Raw genomic sequence first — 18,817 nt, 5'->3', positions numbered from 1 at the left:
GTGTAACGTTTTGTGACTGTGTCATATTTTACTATGGGGTCTTTAGTAATACATATATGTTAAAATAAAATGGCAATGACTGGTTGCATTTTACTTTATGAATTAACATTACGTTGCACAATAACCACCACCACAACCCCCCCCCCCCCCCAATTACGTTTTGTCACATCCCATAATTCCCACTCTCCTTAGTGCACGTTGCGTAGTTCTCGAATGACCCCATTATTCAATCGTAAATAATAAAGAAGTAACATACCGCTGGTCGGTAAATGTTATATTTGACCGGATCAACTTTATTAAGTTTCATTATCTATAATACGCAATCTAATAATCTCCCAGCAGAACTATTACATTGTAACAATGTTCAAACTCGCACGTGCTGTTCACCATTACTTCAAAGGGAGTGAGTAGCACATTTAAATTAAAGGTAGGTTTTTTTCACTTAATTTACAACTACTGTAGTAACGTTTTTTGTAGTTTTTTTAATTACTAAAACCATACCAAAAATGATTTTAAAAAAAATAAAATAAAAGTACGAAACATATGTACACACCTTTTTATAAAATAAGATCGTCTGCTTAAAATAGCACAGCAAATGATAGTGCAGGGTGCACATTAAGTCAATACTTTACTTTCTACGTTCGTTCGGACTATGTAAATAGCGGATTGGACGTGTTGCGATAGATCCTAAATATGTGCAAACGGATGAATTAAAACAAAAAGTTGTATTCTTCTACCAAAACTGTATTATATCAGACAATGTAGGCATTATTACTAAAAACTACGACACAACAGACTGTATCAAAACTAATTTGCATATCCAGGTCAGACTTGTTCGTCACGTGTTCGTAATCGATCGGAAAACCAAAACGAAACTTGTTCGATGTCAGTTTTTTTTTTTTTTAAATATACAATTAGCTAAATTTTAAAACATTTTTATGAGTTCAAGTATCTGCGATAAGAGCAACTTTGGGAATCTTTATTGGGAAACTGTTGGGTCGTAATTGGGAACAGGTTTGATATTGGATTTGGAATTTACGTATGGGGAATGGGGCCGTTCATCGGTCCCAAAATGTATGGTAGATTATACCCATCCGATAGGTACCTAAAGTGGGGTCAGTGGGGCAAAGAAAACGGCCGAAGTGTTCGGGTTGACATTACGGAAACCGAAAACGGCCGAAGTGATTCTCATTTAAAAAAAAAAAAAAAAAAAAAAAGACTGAAAAAATAATTTCCACAATTTCTCTGACGACGGAAATCCGTCTCACGACGGACAGTTAACAGCCATGTAGATAGGGGCAAGGGTTAATGCCATTGTACATTTTTTAAATTGAAAAAAAAAATGCAGATAAAATTATTCCTAACAAAATCAATATTTTTTTAATGTACAGTACATTTTTTTTAGGGGGTATCTGGATAATAACCAAAAACGAATATAGTTTGATATAATGTCAGTGTCCTGTAACTGAAATACCTTCTTTTTAAAAAAATATCACTGTAAAGAAAAGTTCAGTAATCTAAATGAGCCACCGACACTGTAAATAGGTGGAACAGGTTAAGCAGGGGCAGATCAAGGATTGTATAAAGAGGGGGTCATAAAATTAAAAAAGACTAAGTTTCAGTTTCCCAAAGCCGAGCTCCCAGAGTGATTGAGATGTGTAAGGGGGTTCGGGGACATACGTCCCAAAACATTCTTATAAATACAGATTCTCAGAGATGCATTTTCATGGCAGTTTAGTGGATGATAAAAAATAAAATAAAAATTATTAAAAAAGGGCATTTTAAACGGGTGGGGAGGGGGTCACAGGACCCTTCTGACACCCCTCTGGATCCGCCAATGTTAAGACTCACCAATCCCATAAAGTCGGTCATCACCATGACCAAGAGGAAGAGAGCTCGGATTGGAATGTCGGTCACAACATGGATGGCTCGCAATGCACACGTCACCAGTAGAAATGGGATCAGATTCTGTGAAATCAAAAACAAACGCTGTAACCAAAGTCTCCAAGGCAAAATTATCAAGGCCATACGTAACCAAAAATAAGTAGGGTGTGGGGAGTGGAAAGTAAAAAAAGAAAAAGAGAAAAAAAAAGAATTAAGACACAGTACTGTAGCTTCTTTTACAGCTAGACAGAAGACCAAATAAATGTTTAAAATGTGTGGTAGGAATTGTATACAACGAGAACAGAGTTGTAAGAGAGCTCATACTAGCATATAGACAGTCATAGAAGTCATGAGATTGGCGAGTAGGTCAAATTCATCGTGACAGTTGGTAGTCGAAGCCTAGCATTAATGATTTAGAGTTAGAGAATACTCAACAAGCTACGAGGCAATACCGTTTATCTTGCTCAAGTAAACTGATGTTGTTCTTACCGAGTCTTTGGCAAGTTGGGTATTCTATTTATTATCCATTTTCAATATTTATAATTTTATGGAAGATTTTCGAATAAAACTGTAGTTGAAAATAAGTTTGCAAGTTGAGAACAAGAGGAAGTATTGCATCATAGCTTTGACATACGTATCGCTGATGACATAAGTTACTTGTTGACATGACTTCTACCATGGAAACTATTCTTACACACCTATAGTCAAGCACTGTTTATGATGTCAAATCATATCTAGGGAAAGAAATGGGGTGTTTTCTTTCCCTAGGGAAAGATCACTTTTCCTTCCCCACGTGTCTCTGCCCATACAAGTAATAATATAAAACTCTTACCCTAAGAATCATCAGCGTTCCCATCATGAAAGGGCTGAACACTGTGACGAAACAGTACACGGAGGCTGGATCAAAACTGAAAACAAACAGTTTACATACTGTTAGAAAAAAACTTTAAAAGTTTGTTTTGTTTAATGAAACCATTAGAGCGCAATGATTTATTAATCAATGGCTGTTTGGTGTCAAACATTTGGTAATTCTGACATCTCAGTGAGAAAACTTGCTACATTTTTCCATTAGTAGCAAGGGATCTTTCATATGCACCATCCCACAGACAGGGTAGCACATACCACGGCCTTTGCTATACTAGTCATGGTGCATTGGCTAGAGCGAGGAATAGTCCAATGGAACCACTGACGGCGATCAATCCCAAAGCGACCACGCATCAAGTGAGCGCTTTACCACTAGGCTACATCCCGAACTGTATTAAACAGCAATTTGTCATAATATTGCCTGTAACAGGCAGACATATTGACAGTACTTTTGTTCAGAGCAAAATAAAGGAAAAAGACAAAAAGCATACATGATGTCATCATTACAGGTCATAGTACTCTTAATTCTATGTTTGTATTTAATTAAAAGAACTGTGTAAAATTCGTATCTGTCTAAGTTATGTTTTTATAAAGAATGTTTCTATCTCAAAAAATAAAAAAATGTGCTTAATAAAATCACAATTATTTATACAAACTCACCTGTTTATACTAGCGATGTTACCCATTCCAAAGAATGCAGTCAGTATTAGAAAGACCTGATTCAGTTAAGAACATGTTGAGCATAATATAATATGCACACAGTAAATATTTACACGAATTTCAATACCAAATACATGCGACATCCAAGCACTGGTTTGGTATATAAAATATGCACACACAATTTCTTTTCTTAAATTTTGTTCTATACCTAATTTTCAAATTACAGTAAAAAGATTAGTTCTGTCTCACTCACTCAAACTCCCTCTTTGTCTCTCTCTGTCCATGCCTCCCTCCGTCCTCCCTCCCCCCACTCTCTCGCTCTCTCTCTCTCTCTGTATGATGCAATATTAATCCAGTTTTTTAAAGTATGTGTAATCCCACCTCACAAAACGCTATCAAGGAAAGATAATATCTCCACATACAACAAATACTAAACATTTTACTCAAAGGATACATAAAAGAATGCTCTCCTTAAATCGTCAAGCTCCAACCATCTCATCGGAGTTGCATCCCCTAAAATTTTCTTGCCAGAAAGGTGCGGGCCACTTGGAACAAAATTTATGTTGACAAGTTCCTGCAATAGAAAAATACCACAAATGACACATGGTTTAAGCAAGACAGAAGCTAGGTTCAAATCACAAAATCACTCATTAACTATTAATCAAACTTAACCATATTTCAATAATTCTTGGGGTTTTTTTTTTGTTGTTGTTGGCTTGGGGGTTTTTTTTCAAATTAATATTGTACAAAATATTTAAGAAATGAAAATCAATATGAATAGCTTGTAGTTAAAAGTGTGTTTTGTCTAGAGCACATTGATTTATTAATCATCTGATATTGGATGTCAAATATTTGGTAATCCTAATTTAAATAGTCTTCACAGGAAACCCGCTATATTTTTCCATTAGTAGCAAGGGGAAATGTTTGAACTAAAAATCAGAGCCCATTTGTATTTACTCTTAACAGTATAACAATGCCAATGAAAAATGAAAATAAGCCGTTGGTAGTGACAGAAATCTGGCAGATAAACTAAAAACTTTACCGACTGGCAGTAATAGTTGCACCATGACTATATTCACTCTGACACAAATACAAACATGAACACAAACCTTTTTAGAGAAAGTACTTGACATCATCTCTTCCATCCTGATCCAAAAAAACAACAGCGTCAGCAATGACAGGACAAACAGACCTTCATATCTAGAGAGCTGTTAAGTGGAATCTACTTAAAATCAGTCCTTCTTTCTTTTCACAATGATGAAAATCCTGAATAAATTTACATGACATTTTCTGTTTGCAATTTTAGAGATGATATGTAGCAAAAAGTAGGGCACTTTTTTAAAAAGATATTTGCTAAAACTTTATTGAGTAAAATGCTGAAAACAACAACAAATTGATTTCAAGAGGCTGTCCTGTGTGTGCTGCTATTGCAACTTGATTCTGACTAAATAAAATCTCTTAATGACAAAAATTTATAAACTATGGTTCGTCCCATCCTTTTATAAAAATATTTTTTTGTAAATAATTTCAGTTTGGTTTGATGTAAGAAGAAAAGTAAAAGTGTTTTGGAAATAATAAAAAACTAAAAACAATTTAGTGCAATTAAAAAAAATATTTGATTTAGAAATGAATAAAAAATGTAATATATAGTATAGTAAGAAAACGATGCTTGCAGCATTATGGCCGCCACTTTGGTTTTATAGACTGATGTAGTCTTGATACAAGATAACTATTTAATTAATTTCACTACAAGAAAATAATCAGAGTTATCTCATTAAAGTAAGATACAACATAACACAAAATGGCGCCCATAACACTGCAAGCATTGCTTTCTTACTATGGTATGTATTACAGTTTTATTTATCTCTGAACCAAATTTTTGTGTTAACTGAACACAAAAATTTTAATTTTTTGTCCTTTCCAAAACACTTTTACTGTTATTCTTACATCAACCCAAACTAAAATTATTTACAAAAAACATCTTTATAGGAGGATGAGACGGACTATAAAATATTGTTTGTCAGCATCCCCTTAAAACATCCTGTCTAGATTCTAGGTCACATTTCTATAGTGGTAGGATACGTTATACTCATCAGTAGAAATGGAGACATGAAGGCCAAGGCTAAACTAAACAGCCGTTCTTTCACACTCGTCTTCATCAGCAGTGGTAAAACAGGACTCACAACTGAAATTCAAAACAAATCATCCATAAAGATGTCCCCTACCAGGCCCTACAAATGTTCCAATCTTCTATCTTCAAGGGCCATAACTCTGTCAAACATGGATAAATTGAATATTTCATTTCATTTCAATTTATTTTCATGTTTATATCCAATTAAGGTTCAAACACACTGCCATGGGCACACACCTAAGCTATCTGTCCAGGACAGTGGGTTAGTTGTTAGTGGCTAGTGAGAGAGAAGAGGGTGTAGTGGCCTTACGCCTACACATCGAGTCATTAAAACTCATTCTGGGTGGGAGCTGGTACCGGGTTATGAACACTGTACCTACCAGCCTTATGTTCGATGGCTTAACCATGATGCCACCGAGGCCGGTAAATTGAATAACTTCCCATGAAAGTAAAATTTCTGTCAAAAACAGGTCAATTCCTATGAAAGTCAAACTTGATCTGGCTATAACTGTCAAAAATAGGTGCATCCCTATGAAAATCACACTTGATCTGGCTATAACGCTGTCAAAAATAGGTGCATCCCTATGAAAGTCAAACCTGATTTGACTATAACTCTGTCAAAAATAGTTGCATCCCTGTGAAAGTCAAACTATCTGTACCTGCTCATGATAAAGCTATATAAAATATTTCAGCTCAATATTATGAAGCATTGCAAAAACAAAGTCCGGAAAACTATATGTGGGACAGACGAACAGACAGACAGATGAACAGACAGACAGATGGACAGAAGGATCGAGTCGAAAAGTATAATCCTCTCCAGATAGACCAGCAGGGGACTAAACAAAAATTACCGAGTGCTTTACCAACAAGCTACATTCTGCCCCATATAACTGGGTAAATAAAATTAAGCATAAAAATAAATTAAACTGAATGAAAGTAATCCTACATAATATAATCCAGCTGAGAGTGTGACGGACGGCTGGGACAGGCCGATGGTGCTGAATTAAAGTAAACCTACCTAATATAATCCAGCTGAGAGTGTGACGGACGGCTGGGACAGGCCGATGGTGCTGAATGAAAGTAAACCTACCTAATATAATCCAGCTGAGAGTGTGACGGACGGCTGGGACAGGCCGATGGTGCTGAATGAAAGTAAACCTACCTAATATAATCCAGCTGAGAGTGTGACGGACGGCTGGGACAGGCCGATGGTGCTGAATGAAAGTAAACCTACCTAATATAATCCAGCTGAGAGTGTGACGGACGGCTGGGACAGGCCGATGGTGCTGAATGAAAGTAAACCTACCTAATATAATCCAGCTGAGAGTGTGACGGACGGATGGGACAGGCCGATGGTGCTGAATGAAAGTAAACCTACCTAATATAATCCAGCTGAGAGTGTGACGGACGGCTGGGACAGGCCGATGGTGCTGAATGAAAGTAAACCTACCTAATATAATCCAGCTGAGAGTGTGACGGTCGGCTGGGACAGGCCGATGGTGCTGAATGAAAGTAAACCTACCTAATATAATCCAGCTGAGAGTGTGACGGACGGCTGGGACAGGCCGATGGTGCTGAATGAAAGTAAACCTACCTAATATAATCCAGCTGAGTGTGTGACGGACGGCTGGGACAGGCCGATGGTGCTGAATGAAAGTAAACCTACCTAATATAATCCAGCTGAGAGTGACGGACAGCTGGGACAGGCCGATGGTGCTGAATGAAAGTAAACCTACCTAATATAATCTAGCCGAGTGTGTGATTGACAGCTGGAACAGGCCTATGATTCTGAATGAAAGTAAACCTACCTAATATAATCCAGCTGAGAGTGTGACGGACGGCTGGGACAGGCCGATGGTGCTGAATGAAAGTAAACCTACCTAATATAATCCAGCTGAGTGTGTGATTGACAGCTGGGACAGGTCGATGGTGCTGAATGAAAGTAAACCTACCTAATATAATCCAGCTGAGTGTGTGATTGACAGCTGGAACAGGCCGATAGTGCTGAATGAAAGTAAACCTACCTAATATAATCCAGCTGAGTGTGTGATTGACAGCTGGGACAGGTCGATGGTGCTGAATGAAAGTAAACCTACCTAATATAATCCAGCTGAGTGTGTGACGGACGGCTGGGACAGGCCGATGGTGCTGAATGAAAGTAAACCTACCTAATATAATCCAGCTGAGTGTGTGATTGACAGCTGGAACAGGCCGATAGTGCTGAATGAAAGTAAACCTACCTAATATAATCCAGCTGAGTGTGTGATTGACAGCTGGAACAGGCCGATAGTGCTGAATGAAAGTAAACCTACCTAATATAATCCAGCTGAGTGTGTGACGGACGGCTGGGACAGGCCGATGGTGCTGAATGAAAGTAAACCTACCTAATATAATCCAGCTGAGTGTGATTGACAGCTGGAACAGGCCGATAGTGCTGAATGAAAGTAAACCTACCTAATATAATCCAGCTGAGTGTGTGACTGACAGCTGGAACAGGCCGATAGTGCTGAATGAAAGTAAACCTACCTAATATAATCCAGTTGAGTGTGTGATTGACAGCTGGAACAGGCCGATAGTGCTGAATGAAAGTAAACCTACCTAATATAATCCAGCTGAGTGTGTGATTGACAGCTGGAACAGGCCGATAGTGCTGAACGGCATGGGACGTGCTCCACACTATGTATGTTGCCAACAATATGGATACAAGCTGAAAATAAACAAGGAAATGAATATTTGTTTAACAACACCTCAGCACATTTTAATCTATGGTTATTTGGTGTTTAACCTATGGTTATTTGGTGTTTAACCTATGGTTATGTGGTGTTTAACCTATTGTTATTTCGTGTGTAACCTATGGTTATTTGGTGTTTAAACTATGGTTATTTGGTGTTGAACCTATGGTTATTTGGTGTTGAACCTATGGTTATTTGGTGTGTAACCTATGGTTATTTGGTGTTGAACCTATGGTTATTTCAACCTCTGATCGATAAAGAAAAAGAGGAATCCCACTTATCACACTATATAGACTAATCCCAATGAAAAAAGTTAAAGTTTGTTGTATTTAGCAACACCACTAGAGCACATCCATTTAAAAATCAGATATTTAATAATTTTGACATATAGTTTTAGAGAGAAAACCTGCTACATTTTTCCATTAGTAGCAAGTGATCTTTTATATGCACCATCCCACAGACCGGGTAGCACATACCAAGACCTTTGATATACCAAAAGTGGTGCAATGGCTGGAACTAGAGCTACTCCCAATGTATAAGCAGCAAGGCTTTTTTTATAAGCACTTTCCCATACACAGGACGGTACTTACCACAGCCTTCGACATACTAGTCATAGAACAATGGTTGGGATGGGAAGTACCACAGAGTCCACTGCGGGTGATTGACCCTGTGACCCATTGAACCTCAGGCAAGCTATATACAACAGAGGTTCATTCCACCCCAAAAATAAATACAATGTCATCAATTAGTCTTTATAATATTCAAGATCGATTCTTGTCAGTGGTCCCATTGTGTTATTTCTCGTTCCAGCCAGTGCACCACAACTGGTAATATAGGCCGTGGTATTTGCTATCCTGTCTGTGGGATGGTGCATATAAAAGATCCCTTGCTTCTAATGGAAAAATGTAGCGGGTTTCCTCTCTAAGACTATATGTCTAGGCTGATGATTAATAAATCAATGTGCTCTAGTGGTGTTGTTAAACAAGCAAACTTTTTTTAATTTATTTTTTACAATATTCACATGCCACACATGGTAATATAATTTTGTGACGTTACTCAGTTTATTTTTACCGGAATGAAAAATATGGAACACAAACCACAGATTAAATCAAACAGTAAAGAAATGTTTGAAACAAACATCAACAATTCTGGAAAGAAAGAAAAAACATGGAACCAACCTGCAGACATATAACTAGCTGACTTACTCCAGGCTTTGCTTGCAACAAGCCAAACCTGAAATAGAATTGATTAACAATATCCATGAAATACAACTTATTCATATTGCTACACTTAAATGTAACATTAATTTTCTTGCATTTTAAATAAATTACTAAATTTCAAAGCTCACTTAAAAAAGATTAAAAAAAAAATAATAAAAAAAAAATAAAAAAAAGACTCAGAAAATAGCAATATGCAACAGATAGGTCTAATTTGTTGGTTTTTGGTTTGTTTTTTGTTTTTTGGGGTTTTTTTATTTATTGGCTCAGAAACCTTAATAATGTCAAGGATGGGGCCCCGAGTCATTATCTTACAAATGACGTTGAACATACGTTGTATTATATATACATACTAAAACAAAGAATATTGACAGCAACAGATAGGTTTTAGAGAAAGCTTCTTTTTTTAAAAAGTTGAATCAAATGACATTTAACAGTAAAAAAGTATCATTTTGGTCTGCCAGCTTTACTCACCATATTGCTACAGCACACCCAAAGAAGACTGCTGCAATTCCCGAAACCAGTCTGAAAATAAAAGAACACCAGTCAATAAAAATGTCAGCCCATTTACTGTGATAGAAATAATCATTTTAATAGTACCCAACCCTATTAGTCAGATCTGGGTACAGTAAATATTGTGGGAAAAGATTTAATGGTTCCTGATGCCATTTTGTTAAAAGTTAAAAGTTCATGTTTGCTCAACACTAGAGCACATTGATTTATTAATCAATCATCAGCTAGTGGATGTCAAACATTTGGTAATTTTGACGAACAGTCTTAGAGAAGAAACCCACTACATTTTCCCATTAGTAGCAACGGATCTTTTATATGCACAATCCCACAGACAGGGTAGCACATACCAGTCGTGTTGGCTGGAAGGAGAAATACCCCAAAGGGCCCACCGATGAGGATCGATCCTAGACCGACTGCGCATCATGCGAGAGCTTTACCAGTGGGCTACGTCCCGCCCTGGTGTCATTTTGTATTCAAATTTATTGAATCAACAGCAGAGCTCTGTCTTAGTAAATTATAGAGGTTTTTCAAAAAGTGAACTCCAAAAACATGAAGAAAAAAAAAGAAAAAGAAAATTACATTCCATAAAAATGGCATTGCTGCATGCACATTTAAGTCAAAAAGACATGCAGAGTACCTCGTATCCTTTGTTCGTTTGCTAGACTGTGAACAGACTTACACAAGATTGTAGTTAGCATTCCGACCCACAACAGGAAGCAGAGGGAAAACAGCCAGCAGCAGACAGCTAAACAACCAGCCAAACGAGATAAACTGAAACACAAAAACTCAAGTTTGATAAATATAAATCACAGTGAACAAACAATGTTTAGATGTTTTTAATGAATAAAAAGTAAAACATATTCTAACATATTTTATACCCATTCACTCCACTTACTACACAACAATAACTCACATGGACGCTACCATACACTTTTTACTCGCACACACTGTATCACTGTGCATACACCATTACCTACCACTTACATTAGTTTCAAATTGTTGTCCTTAAACCTATTGCACATGAGAGCTATGAACTAAGCAAAACCTTACTTAAGACTTTTTACTCAGAAACACATGTAGTTCTTGTGTGCAGGCAATTTTGTCAAGATTTTGGTCATAGGAGAAAAATCTGTTGTGTTTGATCATTTTGACAACACATGGCAAAAATCTTACAATGTGCAAGCTATGTGAGCTATAAGTGGAGTTGAATTCACCAAATGACCTATGGAAACATGAACATTGTGTTAAGAGTGATGTCATCGTGACAGTCATAAGTAAATTACAGACTACAGGCTGGTAGGTACATGGTTCACAGCCCAGTACTGGCTCCAACCCAGAGCAAGTTCTTAAGGGCTCAATTGGTAGGTGTAAGACCACTACGCCCTCTTCTCGCTCACTAACCACCAACCAACAACCCACTGTCCTGGACAGACAGCCCAGATAGCTGAAGTGTGTGCCCAGGACAGCGTGATTGAACCTTAATTGGATATAAGCACGAACATAAGTTGAAATGAAAGCTCATCACTTAGCTCCTTGTGTGCGGTGAAATTGATATGAGTTGACAGCTGAGTAAAATGTCTCAAGTAACTTTTTACTCAGCTGATGGCTTTCGTGTGCAGTAAGCTTTAGAAAAATAAGAAGATTATTAGTTAAAAACAGCTGATTTAGAAAACTGTTTTCCAATTTTCTGACCGACAAACATGGTTTTACTGTAGTAAACATCCCATGTGCCTGGCTCTGCTAATACAAAACCAATAAAACTAAATTTGCAATAGTAAAACCATCACTATAGTCTTCATCAGCAAACTGAAAAATATGATAGGGTTATTCCCACTTTAAAACATGGGCAGTCATTAAAACAAAATGCCTTCATTTTTTTTTTTACTTTGTAAAATTAATTTAACAATAATACTCGCATGACAACAAACCTTTGATTTTTGTGAATCTTTGGAGACAAAGGACCAGAAAGCCACACATATCAGCCCAACCGACAAAATCTGTCGGTAAAAAAAACTAAGAACCTACAAACAAAAAAAGAGATTAAAAATAAATTGCAACAAACACTGAATTTTAATCACTATTAATGGAATGATGTTAAAAACATCAGAACCGGGGTATGTACTTTTCACATATTTCATATTCTCCAGATTCATGGGGACTGTCAAACAATTATTTGATATGGGGAGAACCGTTTTAACCACCATCCATATTGTACGGTTTGTATTAACTCTTTCCCACAAATCTACGACCCATGAAATAACAAATCAACCTTTGCCGTCGATGTAATAATTTAAAGTTGTAAGCATTCTGAATGTACTGCCAAAGCTATACATATCCCCTATCAGATTCAACAAATTGGAGAAAACTTGAGGTGTTTTCTCTTTTATGAATACTTCGCCTGTCTTCAAGAAATGCATATTCCCATAAAGATAGTAGTCTGGTTCAAACATCCCAACAGCCAATGGGATGGCCTCAAATTCTTCTATTGCACACCCCTTCCTGTTCCAGTGACGTGACTGTAACTTCCTTCTTTTCCCCCGAGCGAATCGCACTGAGAACTGGAAGCTGGGAGAGTATAAACCCTTGAGAACAGCTGAAGTATCTATAAAAGAGAAAACACCTCGTTTTCTCCATTTCTTTTAAACTTCACCTGTCCTCAACAAATGCAGCAATCAACAGAAGGCGGTGGGTTCCATACTCTGTATATTTTGTTTGCATTCGTCTTCTTCCCATGAACCAGTAGGAATCCGATACAGTGGAAGAATAGGCCACCCGGAACTGACCATAACAGTGATGTTAGTAGTGACAGCAGTGATGGCGGCATCCGTCAGTGGAATGGAGGACAAAGACCTCGGTTGAATCTAAACCCGTGAACCAGTCATCCATTAGTAATAGGGTTCTGACAGGGTGGAATGCAGGTGTTAGGTAACCTCCCAATCAATTCTTGTGTTAGTAAAAACATCAACAACCTTATGGGTACATCCATCAGAACATTGAACTAAAACAGCCCCCTGTGTTTTTCTTTCTAGTAAACAGTGATCTGCTAGTTCAATTAGGAGGAAACATGTTGCCAGTGTGCAGTGCACAATGACTAATGTTCGGTGGCTGAATCACGGACAGTAGCGATGATCAAGATGTAGCCGGCCATGGTAGAACCCTTGAGTTTCAAAGTGGACCGGAGATACAGCAAAAACTCTGCTAACTTCTCCACAGGAATGGTCTGAGGTTTCAGCTTATGACGTATGTACCATCAGTGAAAGCAAAGCTAACGGACATTATATGCAGCAGCAGTGGATGCCCGATGCGCCTTCAGTATAGCCTCCATGGTCTTGGACGAGAAACCTTTTTTCTTCATAAGGTCCAAGCTTGTTCCAGCTACATGTGTGGACCTTATGAAGAAAAAAAGTGGGGATGGTGCAGTCTCGACGCAGGATGAAGCGGGAGGCGATCCCAATCTGGGAGTGGTAGAGGGTCTGGATCTGTGAGATGTAAGAGGTCGGGACACCAGACTGCCTGGCCACATCGGAGTGATGAGGAGTAGTCAACAGCAAAATTCTTGAAACCGTTGGAGTACTCTGGGAAGCTGTACTGGTGGAGTGAATGCATAAGTGTCCAGACTGTCCCAACTGATGCATCGAGATTGGGAGCTTCCGGATCCAGAACCGGTGAAACATACACCTGAAGCTGGCAATTGAAGCGTGTCATGAACAGGTTGACTTTTGGTATCCAAAGCCTTTGGCACACCCACCGAAGGTTTCTGGACTGAGCATCCACTCTGTGGCTTGCGGAGCAGACTGTTGGGACAACATATCTGCCAGGTCATTCAAAACCCCTGGAATGGAGCCGGAGAATGCTGCTGGAATGTGTTCCACCCTGCCGATTGATTTAAGATGTGGTTGTCACATTGTCTGTGGTTACCATATTGTGTTGAAAACTGTTAAAAACTGCCAGAAGTTCTAACACGTTGATGTGGAGACCTGCCTTGTCTGAGGACCACAGCCCGAAGTTGTCCGATTGTTGAGATGAGCTCCCCAAACTTCCAGAGATGCATCGATGAACAGATGGTCAGTCACTTGAAACAGCTGCAAAGAGACTCCGACTAAGATGTTCGACGTAATTTGCCACCGCTGGAGACTGGACTGGAAGTCAGTGGGAAGACTGATCATCAATCTGGGGTTGTTCAACGTGATAAATGGATTCATGAAGACTTGGAGGCGACATAATTGTAGACAGTCTCTGAGTGTCATATCTTGCACTGACATAAAGAGACTCAACAGACTTTCCCAAAAGTGGATTGTCATAGGTTCTGCCAGGACTGTGGTAACCACAGACTGAATCTTGTCCCATCTGTACTGTCCTCAGCCCCAACTTCAAACCAATGACAGCAAGCGAAAACCCCATGATGAATTCCCACAACCAGCTGCAAATTGAAGATTGTGTAGCGAGGTCTACGTGTTGAGTTGTTCTTTTATGGTAACTGAGACGAAAACTGTAACTAGAAATGTAGCTGGAGTAGCAACCAGAACCGAAGGTGTGAAGTAAAGGTATCTTCCTTCAACCTCAACAGTGACAATGGCGAACTGACGATCAGCTGTTGATCTGGGAAAACTGGCTGTGTTCCGACGATTTCAAGAATTATCGGCGCTGCACAGAAAATTAGCTGTCAGGCAAAGTGTCCGTGGCGATCATAGACACTGGGCCCTTCCAAGATGTCGCCGATGGCTTAGCAATCTAGTGACATGTAGATCCCATGTAGAACTGGGTCGAGATGATGTGGACTGGGGTGATCCGAGTGGAACATGTCAAACCACGTGAAGGCTGAATTTTCAAGCTTGAAGATCTGTGCCATCATGAAAGATTGACCCGCAGAAGACCTTGGAGAGTGACTACCCACGGCAAACCGGACCGTTAATGGTCCTGTCAGAATGGCCCATTGATAAGCAAGAGGACCGGCTGCGTTCTCGGCTATGATGAGTTCTTGTTGACTTCTATCTTGAGACAAGTGACTTGATTGCCAAGTGGAAGTCGCCGTTAGTCCGTTACCCAGGTCTACAATCGGTGCCGTTCATTGGATTTACAGAAGGCTACAGAGTAGGGTCACCTGAAGTGACCATAGCCTAAGGTCCAGGAACCGTGGCAGCATTTATATTTATAACATTTATAAATGTTCTCAATGACCGTTGGTTGTGAAATGTCATAAGGAAAAACTCTCTACTCGAATGACTCATGGAAAGCCGTGCAGACTGCTGCAGTCAAGGTTCCGATGAGTAGTGGACGGTCAGCTTCTTTCGAGATGAGTGGGTGATGATCACCGGGTCTAAGTCACCGTAGGCTCGTAAACTACAGGAAACCACAGGAGCCGTCACACAGTTTAAGCCATTGAAGACAAGCTAGCAAGCGCTGTGACGGAAGTCACTGGAGGCTGCTGATCAGTAACTGTTACCGCTGGGCCGGCGTGGTAGCATTCATCACTGGAAGATCTCCTGCAGCATGGCTGGTAGGACATCGACGGCTGGATGACAGGAATTGGAACCGCCAAGGACTCAGTCTTCTTAGCCGTATTGGCAAAGACAGGGCTTCTAGATTATGGTAGCCCCACTCCCATGGCTAGTGATATTCAATGTTGGGCTAGTAAATAACTACTTTAGCCATGCCTGATGGCTAGTGAAAAACAAAAAGTCAAATGCTGCATTTAAGTCTATTTTGTAAATATGAATATCCTGGCTCCTCACCTCCCAAATATATGGGTTTTTAAGCTCTATCTCCTTCTTTAGGTGACATATACAATTATTACTATTAGTAAAATTGTATTTACTTAAAGTAAGGCCAGTGAATTTTCAATCATGGCTAGTAATTTTTTTTAATTACTGATCCCATGGCTAGTGTATTTTTAGAAACATTCTATGAGCCCTAGCTAAGACCCGGAGAAAAGTGTTGAACTATGCAGCTCCAAGAGGCATGCAGTGGATACATCGTACATCAATGTTACAAGGAAATCGACAGTCCGGACAAAGTTCATGGGCATACACCCGCCATAACTTCTTGCATCTTAAACAAATCTGATCACTAGTAGAACTGACATCCAGCATTGTTGTCTATATCTGTAATGATTAACAACAACATGGGTCTGTACAATTCCAGTAAACAAAGAGCCACCATTTTAAAAATTGCGACCGATGACTGTTGACTGGCATAAGTGACAATACATAATTTTGGAAACAACACTTTATAAAAAGTGAATTACGCCCAAATAATGTACAATAATATTGTAGCAATGTGTAGAAAGGTATTCCACATAATAAACTCTCAATTAAGTCAAGAGAAATGGACAGATTGCTCAGATCAAGACCGAGCAAAAAGGAAAGACGTCCAAACCACAAAAGTGAAGGAAAAAGAAGGAAGTTAAAGTCACATGACCGGAACAGGAAGTGGTGTGCAGTAAACAAATTTTAAATCATCCCATTGGCTCTTGGGATGTTTGAACCAGACTACTATCCTTAGAGGAATATGCATTTGTTGAGGACAGGTGAAGTTGAAAAGAAATGTCTAAAACGCTCAAGTTCAAGGGTCATAACTCTGTGAAAAATGGGTTAACTCGCCATGAAAGTGAAACTTGATCTGTAACAGTACATGATAAACCTATATACAATATTTTATCACAGTATTTTCAGCCATTGCAAAAACAAATTCTAGAAAACAAATTTTTATATTTACCCAGTTCAAGGGCTATAACTCTGTGAAAAATGGGTAAATCGCCATGAAAGTTAAACTTGATCTGTAACAGTACACGATAAAAATAGATACAAACTTTCATCTCAATATCTGCAGGCATTGTAAAAAAAAAAGAGAATGTTCGGAAAACTATATGTGGGACAGATGGACAGACAGATGGATGGACAGACAGATAAACAGAGTGGCAGACAGACAAAAGGACACTGACAAAACCTATTGTCGTCTCCGGTTGGACTGGTAGGAGACTAAAAATAGGTCACAGATAGAAGTTTTAGTATTGTTACAGTACTAACTATAATTAGTAAGAGAATGGCTGTAGGAGAGCAAATTTAGTTGCTTGCATGTTGAAACACAATGTATTGAAAAATTATTTAAAACAATGACAGTCTAAAATACATAAACAAATTATTCTTGTTATAACCAGTTTCATGCATATTTCTTAAAAATGCTATTTTTGAAAACTTACAGCGAGTTCAAGACCTAAAAAACAAAGAACGAGGTATCCTGTGATTTGGAAAATCATCCGTTTCTCTGAGGCAGCCTTCAGGCAGATGATGTATATATGAAGACTAAAACAAAATGCAATGTTAACGTCTTTAAGTGATGGCAATTACTGATTATTTTCATAACAATTTGTACTGAATTGTTCACTGTATAAACATGGTTACAAAACGTATTACAGCAAAACACTAGAGCCAGCCAATACAAGAATTCTGTGTAATTACAAGTCTCTATGCACCGTGTAACTATGAATGAAATTTCACTGACCTAGAACTATTGCATGTAGTTTGTGAGAAACTCATCTGAACACGAAACCGTAACATTATACTTTAACGCAAAAGTTGATGAGACAAAAAGATCTGATCTAAAACGGTTCTTGCAACAGCAGAAATATTTTGGACAGTGAATGGATAGTATTACATGAGTGCTGAATAATAATTATGCAATGAGTTCCCAAATTGTGATAACATCAAAATCATTGGTTAATAAGTGCTACATTGTCCAATCACACGACATGTTACACCAGTGAGTGATTTTCTCTCAGTGAGATTAATATGACAAGTCTTTTTTATGGGTATTAGTGACTGCTGGGTTGTTAAATGCTGTTACATACCAGTTATAGACAGCTGTTACCATGAAGACCGACATCAGAGAGTAGACGTAATACGTTAGTGGTGAAGACTGGACTGTTGTAAAAACAATATATATATATATTTGTTCAATGTTAACATATCCACCGTTTCCAATAAACACTGGTCCTGACAAGTAAAAATCCACTCAGACAAAATATACCTCAATGGTTATCCAGTAGCAGGGCTATCTTTAGCACTCCACAATTGTGAATTAAAACATAATACATAATACGCCCATCAGGAGTTTGACAGAAAACCATATCTATATTAATGAATATGTTACGGGTATGATTCAATTCTAATTATGTGAAATTTTTGCAATGGGATGAGATTTGATGGTCCTGTATGCATCGGTATGCAAGATATGATCGTGACAAGGATTTACTGTTATATGCAGTAGACCGTGAAAAGTAGGTCACAGTGACCTAGTAATAGTATGCGACATACCGCCATGCCAAGTTGTTCCTACATGTGAGGTTTGATGGTCCTGTATGCATCTGTATGCATCTGTATGCAAGATATGGTCCGGACAAGGATTTACTGTTATGTGCAGTAGACAGTGAAAAGTAGGTCACAGTGACCTAGTAATAGTATGCAACACACCACCATCCCAAGTTGTTCCTACATGTGAGGTTTGATGGTCCTATATGCATTTGTATGCAAGATATGGTCCGGACAACAATTTACTGTTATGTGCAGTAGACCGTGAAAAGTAGGTCACAGTGACCTAGTAATAGTATGCGACATACCGCCATGCCAAGTTGTTCCTACATGTGAGGTTGGAGAAAACTTGAGTGTTTTCTCTTTTATAGATACATTACCTGTCCTCAAACAAGTGCACCTCCCCCCCACGCAAGTGGTCTGGTCCGAACATCCCAACAGCCAATGGGATGGCCTAAATTCTTCTACTGTATACTGCTCTCTAGTTCCGGTCACATGACTGTAACTTCC

General features: G+C 38.6%; 1 protein-coding gene across 1 annotated transcript in view; it reads right to left on the bottom strand.

Annotated features, from left to right (window-relative positions):
- The window catches only part of LOC121388234 (GPI ethanolamine phosphate transferase 1-like), a 62,045-nt gene that overhangs the window by 2,990 nt on the left and 40,238 nt on the right, over positions 1-18,817 (bottom strand). The window contains exons 18-30 of the mRNA XM_041519501.1: positions 17,848-17,920; positions 17,200-17,302; positions 11,930-12,022; positions 10,681-10,772; positions 9,963-10,013; positions 9,450-9,504; positions 8,138-8,246; positions 5,491-5,593; positions 4,518-4,608; positions 3,863-3,982; positions 3,409-3,464; positions 2,717-2,792; positions 1,852-1,968 (exon numbers count right to left, since the gene is read on the bottom strand). Of these exons, the coding sequence (XP_041375435.1) occupies positions 1,852-1,968; positions 2,717-2,792; positions 3,409-3,464; positions 3,863-3,982; positions 4,518-4,608; positions 5,491-5,593; positions 8,138-8,246; positions 9,450-9,504; positions 9,963-10,013; positions 10,681-10,772; positions 11,930-12,022; positions 17,200-17,302; positions 17,848-17,920 (1,139 nt within the window). The remainder of the gene's footprint in view (positions 1-1,851; positions 1,969-2,716; positions 2,793-3,408; positions 3,465-3,862; positions 3,983-4,517; positions 4,609-5,490; positions 5,594-8,137; positions 8,247-9,449; positions 9,505-9,962; positions 10,014-10,680; positions 10,773-11,929; positions 12,023-17,199; positions 17,303-17,847; positions 17,921-18,817) is intronic.

This window comes from Gigantopelta aegis, chromosome 14 (genome assembly GCF_016097555.1).
Source record: "Gigantopelta aegis isolate Gae_Host chromosome 14, Gae_host_genome, whole genome shotgun sequence".
Lineage (NCBI taxonomy): Eukaryota > Metazoa > Mollusca > Gastropoda > Neomphalida > Peltospiridae > Gigantopelta > Gigantopelta aegis.
The sequence above is the reverse complement of the archived record's forward strand: the minus strand, read 5'-3'. Positions and strand labels throughout refer to the sequence as shown.